Below are 12,459 nucleotides of genomic sequence, written 5' to 3'. Positions count from 1 at the left end.
AAAGAAGAAGAGAGAAGGATAAAGACAGGAGAGGATCCGGCTTTAACTGTTCAGAAAATGCTAGCACTCTTTCTGCTGGAATTGTCAGGCAGCAGATGGTCCCCGGGGGTGACCCCAGGGCCTGGAGGATCAGAGATGGGAATGCAGTCTGAGCAAGAGGTGCTCTGTCAGTGACTTCCCAGAACTAGGACCCAACCCATTCAGCTGGTTAAATCCAGGTGGCCTCAAAGAGAGCTCCCCGCCTTCCACCCCCACATACCCTCTTCTCCCTGGGGGCCTCTCCCTCATAAGTGCCGAGCCCAAGGGCCAGACTATCCTCATGGGCGGAGAAACGAAGGCTCTTCCCAGTCCAGTAATAGACCTAGAAGATTCCAGGAGATGAGTGTGGCGGCTGTCCTGAGCCCCGGGCCAGCTGATGTCCAGGTTAGGGCAGCGCTGGGGCTCCAATCCCAGCCTGGAAGGTTGGACTTCACGTCGACCCTTCTCTGACTCTTCTGCCGCTCACTGGCCTGGAAAAGACAGGATTGGGGAGCCCAGAGGCTGCAGGTGCAGGTAAGGGCTGGGTTCAAGGCGGTTGGTGGCGAGAGCCGGTGGCGAGGGTGCGGCACGTAGGGAGACGCAGCTCTGGTAGGGTTAAGCTCCCAAGGAGGGGGCTTTTGAGGGCGGGAGGAGGGGGGTCCTAGTCAGACGGCCGCCGGCGGCTCGGTCTCTGGGCTGCCTCCGGCACCTCCTTGGCTCAGCCCGCACACCCTCGAGGCGGCGCGGGAGACCTGGCCGCAGCCAAAGCCGCAGCCACAGAGTGGGCAGACAGTAAGTGCGGAGCAGGCGCGGGAATGTGGGCTGGATCTCAGGCCCCGGGAGCTGGGAGGAACCGGCAGGGCGGGACACTTCCCGCGCGTGGATGCCTTCCTCGAGTGATGTGACCGTGCGTCCCGTCGCCGGTCACGCTCGGAGGCGTCGGCGTAAGGACGCGGGGGAGGTGGTGGGAGCAAGCGGCTGGCGTGCGGTGTCACGCGGGTCCCGTGTGTGTGTGTGTGTGTGAGCGTGTGTGTGTACGCGAGCGCGCGCATTCGTGCGCGTGGACCTCTAGGGTAGCTCGGCCCTGCGGGCACGCCCATGGTGGTTAGTTGTGCCAGGGTCTGCCGGAGCGTGGTGCAGTGCTATGCCTGCAGCCTGGGCAGCGCGCGGCTAGAGCTGCAGAATGGAATGTGGCTCAAAGATCTTTGTGGCACATGTAGCAGACTGTGTATATGTATGTGTGTGTGCGCTTGCCATCTCCCGCTGTCCCCTAGGTGACAGCTGTCCCGTGGGCTGCTGTATCCGGGCTGCCCTTCCCACCCTGTGCCTCGCTTCTTCTGGAAACTTTGTGCCCACTTTTCCTTTCCCTGGCTCTGGGCCTTGCCTATACCCTGCAGCCAGATCCGCCTCAGGGTTCCTCGAAAGTCCAGCGGGCGGGTGGGGACCCTGGAAGATCCCGCCCGGTTGATCCCTGCTAGGCTGGAAGGCAGGAGGGGACAGATGCATCTGAGGAGGCTGCCACAGCCGCACTGGGAGAGCCAAGTATGGACCTGCTATTCCTGTCTCCAGTTCTGCAGGCTCCAGCCTCTTCCTATTTCCCCTGGAACTCCCTAGTCTTCTCCAAGGCAGGCACCCTAATGCCTCACAAGTCCCCCCATTTTCTCACTCACCCTGCCTGGCTTAGTGTTTTCTTCTTTATCCCACTCTCCTGATGGCTAGGCTCCGGAGGTAAGAGGGAGGCTGGAGGTGGGGGCCTAGGTGTTAGTACCTGGAACCAGAGGCTGTGTGGGGGTTACATCTATGGATAATAAAGCTAGGGGCTCCAAAACTCTGGGGAGTCTGAGCTAGAGAAGGAGGGTGTGGATCTCTTCCTGACCCCATAATCCTTGGTTTGGCCTGCAGTGACCACTGCTCCCCAGGAGCTCCCTGCTCCTCCTTCCCAGGCAGGAAGTGGAGCTGGACCTGCCTCTGGAAGGACCATGCGCAGCACCACACTCCTGGCTCTGCTGGCACTGGTGCTGCTTTACTTGGTATCTGGGGCTCTAGTGTTCCAGGCTCTGGAGCAGCCTCACGAGCAGCAGGCTCAGAGGAAAATGGATCATGGCCGAGACCAGTTTCTGAGGGACCATCCCTGTGTGAGCCAGAAGAGCCTGGAGGATTTCGTCAAGGTGGGTTGGCAGAGTTGGTTAGAGTGGAGTCCTGCTCAGGGTGCTGCTTACAGACATGTGTCTCCGAGGACAGGGTAGGTCCTGCTACATCTCTGGGAGTGCAGGGCAGGAGGGAGGATCCAAGTGTTTGTTTTTAATATGCTGTGTTGTTGTCACCAGGCTGTGCCCCTGGGATGTCCTCTTCCCTGGGTGATGGTGGAAGGGAGGAAGGAAGAATGAACAGTTACTGAATGGAGTTAACGAGTAAATGGGTGGAGCACCTGGGATGTTGTATTTGCACAGCTCCAACACCATTAGCTCCCCAGACCAAACCTTGGATGCTTAGTCACAGGTGATTCTCAGCTAAACAGCTGAATTTAAATATAACCCTAGTAATGATTTTTGGTTTTTTTGAGATAGGAGCTTGCTATGTAGTCCTGACTGGCCTGGCACTCACTGTGTTGCACAGTGACCTTGAACTCTGGGTCTTGTCTTGCCTCAGCCTCCAGAGCTCTGGGATTATAGGTTTAGCAACCACACCTGGCTTCCTGCAGAGTTTTTACTTGCTAATGTTGGCTGCTCCTCCCACATAGTTTTATGCATTTTTTTTTTTGAGTTCAGATGTTTTAGAGGAACCCAAGAATACAGCTCACCTTCCCCCCCCCCCCCGTGTTCCCAAGTTTGCACATAAACAAGTACAGATGATTTTAGAGGGTTTCCGTTCATACCATTGTGGATGTCAGTTCAGGGGCCCTCCTCCCCAGGACTCATGCTCACCAGTCAATCGAGTGGGAAGGGGTGGGAGTGGCAGGCTTTCCCAGGCTACTTTTGATCCATCTGCATCCAGCCACTAAGGGAAGCTCTGAGCTTCTGCCTTCATGGGTCCAGTTAGTGAGTTCCTGCGTCATTTCCTTTGATCTCCCAGTCACTGCTTTGGAATGCTCAGGTTAACGCTCAGGTTTAACCTTAGTAAATTAATATTTCTCACTTGACAGAAGAGTATCCCTGGGTCTCTGACTGTTCTTTGTGGAGGGTCTGCATTTAAGCCTCAGCATCCCAGCTGATTCTCAAGGTAGCAGGCTCCAGTGCAAAGATGAGGCTAGAGAGATGTGTCTCTCCCACTTCCAAAAATCAGGGCAAGCTCTGCTCAGAAGTGCCTGGGTGGAAAGTGCGCCTGGCCAGACCACAGGGCAGAGGGAGGGAGTCTGGCCTATTTATCTTCACAATGGAATTGCTTTATTCTGGGATAAGAAAGAAGAAAAAGAGGCGGGGGCGAGGGGGGGGAACCTGGCAGGGTGGACAGCCCTGATGCTTTGCCTCTCTTCCAGGAGCCACTCCCAGAATGAATGAGTCCTGTGGCAATTGTACACCTATGAGTTCTGGGGGGTGGGGGTGGCACAAACAGTGGGTGGAACTTCTCCGGAAGGTGTCACATCCAAGGCACAGATCCGGGACAGATCACTGCAGGAAGCAGTAGACATGAAGGAGATTTCCTTCTTCCCACCCTGTGGGCTGCTGAGCCTTGGGTGCTGGGAGTGAGGGAGATGGAGAGGCTTTGAGGAGAGCCAGCAGTTGGAAAGTACCAAGTGAGAGGGATAGACTTCAGAGTGTGGGGACAAACAACTCCCAAGCAGAGGGACAGCGTGGCCAGCCACAGTGTGGAAGCCACAGGGTAGAAACTGAGTGAGGAGCAGATGCCTGGTCATTGAAACAAAGCGTAGACGACCCTGGATGATGAAGGACTTGGGGGATGGGGAGAAATGCTATTAAAGAAAAGTAAACCATGAGTCCTGGGTGGTGGCACAACACCTTTAATATGGTGGATCGCTGAGTCTGAGGTCAGCCTGGTCTGCACAGTGAGCTCCGGGAGAGCCAGAGCTACACAGAGAAGCCCTGGCTCCAAAAACAAAATGAAACAAAACAAAACAGCAACAACAAAAATTAAGTCACTGGAGCTGGTGAGATGGCTCAGCCGTTTGGAGTACTTTTTGCTCTTTTAGGGAACCTGGGTTCCTCATAACCATCTGTAACTCTAGATCCACAGACTCTGTAGCCTCCTGGCCTCTGTGGGGACCAGGCATGCACATGATACACATGCATACATGTAAGAAAAGAAAAGAAATAAATCTAAAAAAAAAATTAAATCACTTTAAATCAGACATCTCATCTCTTTATACAAAGATCATCATTACAGAAAATGGAATCACCTCAGAAATTCTGGGGAGAAGGTTGCTCTATTTTGGGGTGCAAAATCAGGATCTCATGGGAGAAGACTCGGGAAAGCTTGAGACTAGTTTGGAAAAAGTACTTAAGCCTCACACCTGTAATCTCAGCTCTCAGGCTGAGGCAGGAGCACTGCTGTGAGTTCCAGGTTAGCTAGTGAGTTCCAGGTTAGCTTCAGCTACTGAATACTACTCTGTCTCCGGAGACAACCAAATACACCTCCCCTGAGAGAGGGGGAGGGGCTGGAGCACTGGCCTTGCATGCTGCAGGCTTGGGTTGGTTCTCCAGAACTGCAAAAACTGGGCAGAGCAGTTCACATTTGTAATCTCAGCACTTGGTAGAGGCAAGAGGATCAGGAGTTCAAGGCCATCCTTGACTACATAGTGAGTTTGAGGCTAGCCTAGGCTACATGAGACATTTTTCTCAAAACAACAAGTAAATGCTGGACTAAGGAGTCTAGACTCTCCTTGGGACAAAGAGGAGCCTTGAGGGTTTGCAGAGGTTTCTTCAGCGAGGATGAACTCTTGAAGTGGGTCTTAATAATGGGGACTGACATCAGGGAGGCCAGACAGGTTGTAAACTTCCCTGTGGATTCTCTCCTTGCTTAATTTGGGGAAAGGCCCCCTCTTCTGGTGCTCTGTTATCCCAGCACCCAGGGCAAGCTGTTTTCAGACACAGCCTGTTCCCCGGGGGAGTCTGAAGGCAGGCAAGAAACGCCTGTCCCCTGGTCCTTCAGTCATGCTTACTGAGCACCATAGGAAACACTGGGTTTGCCTTAGATGTTACAAGGCGGCCTGTGGGCCCAAGTACACACATGCAAACCTCCTAAAACTGGCAACAAAAACGTGATACGTGAACCCTTTCTGGAGAGAAGGGCTCACCTTTCAATACATTGTTTACTTTCAGATTCCACAGGAGCAGTGTGAAAGGTGGAGTCTGCTGCTCACTGGACAGAATGACCCAAGGAATACCCAGTGTTTATTCTGTATGCCAAATCTATGATATTGGTGCTCTGACCATCACTCCCATGTGCGAGAGGAGAAAACGAAGGCACCATGCGTTAACTTGCCCAAGGCCGCCGAGATTAGAACTCAGGCACCTTGGTTCCAGCATTTGTGCTCTGGAATGTAAAATTAGGAATTGATCGTGTTTACATATAATAATAAATAAATCTTTAAAAAAGGGGAGCTGGACAGATGGCTCAGTGGTTAAGAGCACTGACTGCTCTTCCAAAGGTCCTGAGTTCAAGTCCCAGCAACCACAAGATGGCTCACAACCATCTGTAATGAGATATGACACCCTCTATTGGTGTGTCTGAAGACAGCTACAGTGTACTTACATATAATAATAAATAAATCTTTTTTTAAAAAGGAATTGATCGTGTTAAGTCAGTTATGGTGGTTTATTCCTGTAATTCCAGCACCTGGGTGGGCTGTATAACATGTTTCAGAAAACCAAACCAACCAACTACAAAAAGATAGCTAGGTAGAGACAGTGAGGGAGACATCTCAAAAACTAAAACCAAAGAACACACACACACACACACACAGAGTCAGTAAGCTGTGCAAAGAAGGGGGAGGGGCTGGGAGTTAGCCCAGCTGGAGGGAAGGACTGAGGTTCCTCCTTGTGCGCCTTATCCTGCAGCTCGTGGCTGAAGCCCTGGGAGGGGGCGCAAACCCAGAAACCAGTTGGACCAATAGCAGCAACCACTCATCAGCTTGGAACCTGGGCAGCGCCTTCTTTTTCTCGGGGACCATCATCACTACCATCGGTGGGGGTGGAGACGGGGCATGTGGAGGGAGGCGAGGGGCAAGGAGTTTCCCTGTGGGGGAAGGTGCAGGGAGAGGCAGGGGGTACCAGGTTGCACTTAGAATTTCTGCACTGCCCTCTCCATCCAGGCTATGGCAATATAGTCTTACACACAGATGCCGGGCGTCTCTTTTGTATCTTCTATGCACTGGTGGGGATCCCGCTGTTCGGGATGCTGCTGGCGGGAGTCGGGGACCGGCTGGGCTCCTCTCTGCGCCGGGGCATCGGCCACATTGAAGCAATCTTCTTGGTGAGCTGCACTGCGCCCCTCACAGGGTCTTCTTCCCTAGGTCTCTGGCAAGTGAGTGTGCCCTCCTAGAGAGCAGGAGCCTCTCACACACTATGCCAGAATGGGGGTAGGGAGGGGTGAGAGAATGGAATTGTAGGTTACTGGCATCTCAATGGCTCTATTTCCCACCCTTCCACAGAAGTGGCATGTGCCACCAGGGCTGGTGAGAAGTCTGTCCGCAGTGCTCTTCCTGCTGATTGGCTGCCTGCTCTTTGTCCTCACTCCTACCTTCGTGTTCTCCTACATGGAGAGCTGGAGCAAGTTGGAAGCCATCTACTTTGTTATAGTGACTCTCACCACCGTAGGCTTTGGCGATTATGTACCTGGTGAGTCTGGCTTTGCCCAGCATTAAGTACTTTGTTCCTGCACTCCGCCTATGCACTACTGTGGGGCATTTGCCCCAGCTTCCACACCAGTCCTGGAACACCATACTTTCTTCTAGCAGGCACCCCCTGATGCCCACTTACACCTTGCATGCCTGAGTCCCATGCCTGCTCACACATATATTAAGTTCACCCCCTCTTGCATGCTCTTATCATACAGTTACGACTGGAGCACACTCATTGTATACATCTACACATTATAGCACATTCCCTTCTTTTCTAGGGAGGGACGTTCTCTCAAGGTGCAGAAACAGGCAGTGATCCAGAGGCTCACAGGCTTGCCTCCTCCCCATCAACTTACTTTTCCCTCCCTTTGAACCGTCTAGGCGATGGCACCGGGCAGAACTCTCCAGCTTACCAGCCGCTGGTGTGGTTCTGGATCTTGTTTGGCCTAGCCTACTTCGCCTCAGTGCTCACCACCATCGGCAACTGGTTGCGAGCGGTGTCTCGCCGAACTCGGGCAGAGGTATTTCTACGTGTTCCAGGAGCTGTTCGCTGCCGCGCATGCGCCATGCATGTCACTTGTGTGTTGTGCCCTTATCCCCGGGCATAGGGGTTGTTGGCCAGTCTGGCTCCCTTCCAAAATGTGGGCTTCTCTGACATTGAGACCCGGACGGTGCGCTAACGGGAACATTTGGAGTAAATTCAGGTTTGTCAGAGACTCAACCACCTCGTTCTTCGTGGATAGATAGGGTCGTCAGGGTTAGGAAATAAGAATTCAGAGAGGCAAGGTGGTAGGTAGTACATGTCTGTAAATCCCAGCACTTGGTAAGCAGAGCAGAATCAGGAGGATTGCTGCGAGTTTAGACTTGCCTGGGTTATAGAATGAGACTCTGTTTCAAAAACAACAGAACTAGAAAGGCCAGTTACATGTGAATTTCAGATGCGAATACGATTTTAAACTATGTCCCAAATATTGGAGTCGTCCTGGTTTTGTAATTTATCTGCATTTTGCTAGCCAAATACAGAGAGGCAGTAATGGTTGAAACAAACCCGAGGCTTTCAAGAAAGGTTCCTAGAGAAGGGAGTGCTTTTGGGCCAATGCAGGAAGGGACAGTGTGGCTCTGGGATCATCCACGGGTTGAGGTTCAAGGGTCAGGCAAAAAGGTGGATGCAATTGGTAAAAGGGCAGCTTTCGGAGCTGCAATGGGCCGACCCCTTTTCCTCTCTGTGCAGATGGGTGGCCTAACGGCACAGGCTGCTAGCTGGACCGGCACAGTGACAGCAAGAGTGACCCAGCGAACTGGGCCCAGCGCCCCGCCGCCAGAGAAGGAGCAACCACTCCTGCCCTCCTCTTTGCCGGCACCGCCTGCTGTTGTTGAGCCAGCCCGCAGGCCCGGCTCCCCTGCACCCGCAGAGAAGGTTGAGACTCCGTCCCCGCCCACGGCCTCAGCTCTGGATTACCCCAGTGAGAATCTGGCCTTCATCGACGAGTCCTCAGACACGCAGAGTGAGCGTGGCTGTGCCCTGCCTCGGGCTCCTCGGGGTCGCCGCCGACCCAACCCATCCAAGAAGCCTCCCAGACCCCGGGGTCCTGGGCGACTCCGAGACAAGGCCGTGCCGGTGTAGGGGCAGGATCTCTGGCCCGGGATCCCACGCCAGGGCTTCGCTCTTGCTGATGCTCAGGCATGCTTGGCTTATTTGACCAAAGAGCCCCCCCCCCTCTTTTGTTCCACGTGGTTGCAACCCTGACAGGAGTCCAGTGGTTGCCAGATGCCACGGCTCTTCCCTGGCTGGTTCTTCACATCCAATCATTTCCAAAGCCCACCATCCAAGGCTTTCTGTCTCGCTCCCCTGCCGGTTTTGTCCCTCACACCTCACGACTGTGCCTCAAAACCTGCACCAATAAAACGAAAACTCTGCACTACCGAGTGCATGCTCCTGGACCCAAGTCGGTGTGCGAGTGCTTTTCTCGCGCCACCATGGGCTTATATCAGGCCCACTGCCGTCCTTAGGCCCCCACACCGGACAAGTCATGCTCTTTTGATTAAGTTCAGGTATTCAGACTCTTGTCTCTGCCTGGAGGAGACCCGGACTCGAAACTGGACTGGGTACTTCCAGTCTTGGCATTGATATTGGGGGTGGGAGCAACTTAGAGTCTTGATGCAATCTGCAGTTTGAAGTCTCCTCCCGCGAGGCCACTATAACCTTCCCGGAGGAGACTGCCCCTCCCCCTTCCTGGAGCGTGACCGCCCCCCCCCCCTTCTCGATTGAGCCCTGTGGATACTGGTCCGTTGGTGCAGAACGATGGAGGAAAGCTTCAAAGTAAGAAGTCTGCCCTTGAGTCCCCCAAGCCCAGACGAACCTTAGTACTCCTTTAGGTCTTTTAGAGTAACCTGCCATTCAGCCTGGGTGCTTGGCAGCTCTCCTAGAGTCCCCAATCCCAGTCCAGTCTCCCTGCTCCCTCCAGCTCCCTGAACTCCTTGGCTACCTTACCTGTGTGTGACCCGCAGCCGGTGCCCAAACACGCAAACCGTCGCCGCAGCTCGGTCAGATCCAGCCTGTACGGAGATGTTCGTGACCTATGGAGCACGGCCACGATGTCCACAGCGAATGTGTCGGTATCCGACGTCTGCGAGGACTTCGACGAAGAGGGCAAACCTGTAAGCAACAGGATTCGCAAGTACAGCCAGAGCATTTCTATTAGGGACAGCCTCAACCTCGAGCCAGAGCAGATCCAGCAGCAAGCACGTCTAGAGCTTGAACAGTGCCGAGGCAGGTCCTTGGAGCATGGGGAGGACCACGAAGAATCTGAGACCTCCTTAGGTCAGTATAGCCTCGCCGAGGCGATGGGTGTGCCATAAGGGTGGGGCTAGCTCGGGTCTTAAAGTCCCTTCCTGCAAAATGGGGGTAAGCCCATAGAAACCCAAGTGTCTAGGATTTCTTAGGAGAGGGCGCAGGCGAGAATCGTTCACGCTTTAACTCAGACATTCTCTGAGCGCCCCCTACCGGGCAGGCGTCCTACTACGAGGAACCCGGGAAACGCACAGGCAAGCAGGGCAATAAAGACCTAGTCAGTTTTTTGTTTGTTTTTTATTTTGTTTTGTTTTTTATCTTAATGTGGTGCTGGGGGTCGAACCGAGTGCATCACTCTTGGTAGGAAAATTCTTTACCACCAAGCATATTTCGAGCCCTCCCTCACCTGTGGGTTTAATTTCATCACTGCACCAGCTGAAAGGACAGAATTCCTTCCCTGGCTGGGAACTGGCTGTTTTGAAGTCTCACTTTTGGTCAATAGTTACTTTATTGTTGCTTTGTATTTCTTTTTGGAATGAGAGTCTCAATGTATAGACCAAGATGACCTTGGATCTTGGTATCTTCATGAGTGGGTTACACACAGTAAGCCAAGCACTGTTTGAGATGTGTGTGTGTCCATCCTCTGTCCCTTCCATTTCCACCTTCAACAAGGAATGAGTACTGATAAGAACCCAGTATTCAGGAAGCTGTGAATTCAAAGCTAGCCCTGTTTAGATACCAAGTTCCAGGATAGTTAGGTCCACACAGTGGGAACATGTCTAAACAAACAAGAGTGATACAGATATAACAATTGATTTATATTAAACTTGTTACATAAGCATAGGACTTCTTGTACTGTGAACTTTACATGTCACAACTGCCATAAGAGACTGTTCTGGACTGAGGAACATAGCTTACTGGTAGAGTTCTTTCGTAGTTTATACAATGCCCTACATTCAGTTCCCAACAATACACTTACAGGGGGCACACAATTCTCACAAAAGGGAATTCCTATGAATGACTCCATTTACAGGTGATGAATCAAAAAGTCTCAAGTCTCACACAGTAGGACAGTTGGTTCTGGATCTCAGCTGGGTGGGAGTCTAAAGCCTAGGGCTGAAACCAGTGTCCCCTATGACCTTTGATGCGGGGTGTAGCTGCAGCTATCCCCTGAACCCCACTCCCACCATGACCCAGGAGCCTGGCCAAGACTGATCTCTCTCTTCATTTCTCCAGCATCGTCTACTTCAGAATCACTAATCTTCAGCCTGTGGAAGCCACATCGAACCTACTGGACAGAGCAGCAGAACAGGGTTGGAGGAGACTACAGGGGAGACTACTGGGGTTGAGTAGTGGGCAGCAGCAGATGGGCAGGTTTCAGGAAAGTGGGGCAGGTCATGTGGGGGCCACTTTGGCTTTCCATGGAACTGGGGTCCCCTGGTTGCTTGAGTCTCTTGTTGCTTTTCCAGCTGCCTCTGCCTCTGATGGAACTGATGGAGTCTGAAGTTCTGGATATTCTCAAAAAAGCCCTCAGTAGTGAGCACTCCACCCCCACCCCAGCTTCCACAAAAGATCCTGGTGGCTTTGGCAGGGCTTGGGGCTGGGGAGTTTCAGGATATGTAGTCTTGTCAGATCCCCTTAGCACTCACAAGGATGCCCTAAAAATTAAAAGTCAAGAGACTAGGCACAGGCAGACTCAATGGAGTGAGTGACTCAGAGGACTTAAAATAAGCCCCTTTCTAGCAAGTCTGTTTTCTCCGCTTGTCCAGTGGAATGACAGCCTTTGGGTAGCTTTGCTTCACTCCCAGGTGTGGGAGCTGTGACACATCGGGATTTTTTTTGGGTAAATGTACTGGATATTGGATTATCTGCATAACCTTCTGCTCATGATATATGAGCACATAGAGGGAAGAAAGGGCCAGATAACTAGAGTGAGCGGCTCAGGAGGAGGTTGGCTCTCACTGCCTCTGTTCAGGCTTGCAGCAACTTCTTCAGCCTTCTTCCCCTCCATTCTTCACATCGCACCTAGGAGACCCAAAATTCCCCAAACTAACACAGATCCAAATCCAGCACTAAATGCCACCTCAAATCACCTGTGGTTCCTCAAATGGGGGAAGCCCTTTGCTGCTGATCATGGCCCTGAGCTCAGCTCTTCCCTCTCCCTAGCATATAGGTCCACGATTGGCAGGAACCACTTCATGACTAAAGAGCTGCAGGGATACATCGAAGGGATCAGGAAGCGCAGGAACAAGAGGCTGTACTTTTTGGATCAGTGAACCTCCAGCTCAAGTGGCCGACGAGACGTCCGCCCCGTGTCCCTTCCGGTCCCTCGAACCCAAGCTCAACCCCATCTGCATGGAATTTGAATCCTAGAGAAATTAAAGAGTCTATGCATGGTCCCAGAGTCAGTGCGTGGCTGCTTGCGTGAGGCGGACGCACGTGGCCCCGCCTTTCCCCGTGACCTTCATTCGGTCACCGCAGTGACCTTGAGTTTTGTCCGCTCGTGTCTCACCTCTGCCTTTGAGGAACTCGCAAACCAGGGCTACTTGCATGTTTTAGGTCTGCTTCTCCACTTGAGGGTCCTCAGGGGTGCTGGTCTACCAAATCTGTCAAGTGTCCCATCAACATAATGGGGTGGGGTGGGGAGCAGCACCCTGTTAGGCCCCACCCCTTATGCATATGCAGTTACATAAACCCGCCTTCTCATTTACATACATGTTCACCGCCCTCACAGAGAGAGTTCACTGAACAGCTACGCCCACTCTTATAAGGCAGAGCACCGCCCTCCTTCGTGATGCAAGGGTGCTCCGGCTTCTCTCCCGCACCAGCTCCTAGTCCTCGCTCCTCCCCTAGG

At 52.9% G+C, this 12,459-nt stretch overlaps 2 protein-coding genes across 3 annotated transcripts; both read left to right on the top strand.

Moving 5' to 3' along the window:
* Positions 1–483: 483 nt before the first annotated feature.
* Positions 484–9,039, top strand: Kcnk4 (potassium two pore domain channel subfamily K member 4). 2 transcript variants are annotated; one of them, XM_021152330.2, is made up of 7 exons: positions 484–552; positions 1,921–2,186; positions 6,033–6,159; positions 6,287–6,447; positions 6,626–6,812; positions 7,196–7,335; positions 8,046–9,039. In XM_021152330.2, the coding sequence occupies exons 2-7, from the start codon at positions 1,998–2,000 to the stop codon at positions 8,436–8,438; spliced, it is 1,197 nt and encodes a 398-aa protein (XP_021007989.1). In that variant the 5' UTR covers positions 484–552; positions 1,921–1,997; the 3' UTR covers positions 8,439–9,039. The 2 variants fall into 2 exon arrangements, with proteins under 2 accessions (XP_021007989.1, XP_029328657.1); XM_029472797.1 differs by lacking the exon at positions 484–552 and adding an exon at positions 1,556–1,746.
* A 2-nt stretch (positions 9,040–9,041) lies between these two features.
* Positions 9,042–12,007, top strand: Catsperz (catsper channel auxiliary subunit zeta). Its single transcript, XM_021152141.1, has 5 exons — positions 9,042–9,134; positions 9,323–9,635; positions 10,842–10,918; positions 11,075–11,141; positions 11,772–12,007. The coding sequence occupies exons 1-5, from the start codon at positions 9,117–9,119 to the stop codon at positions 11,879–11,881; spliced, it is 585 nt and encodes a 194-aa protein (XP_021007800.1). The 5' UTR covers positions 9,042–9,116; the 3' UTR covers positions 11,882–12,007.
* The last annotated feature ends 452 nt before the right edge of the window (positions 12,008–12,459 follow it).

Source organism: Mus caroli, chromosome 19 (assembly GCF_900094665.2).
Source record: "Mus caroli chromosome 19, CAROLI_EIJ_v1.1, whole genome shotgun sequence".
In the NCBI taxonomy this organism is placed as follows: domain Eukaryota; kingdom Metazoa; phylum Chordata; class Mammalia; order Rodentia; family Muridae; genus Mus; species Mus caroli.
This window is presented reverse-complemented; position numbering and strand designations above follow the sequence as displayed.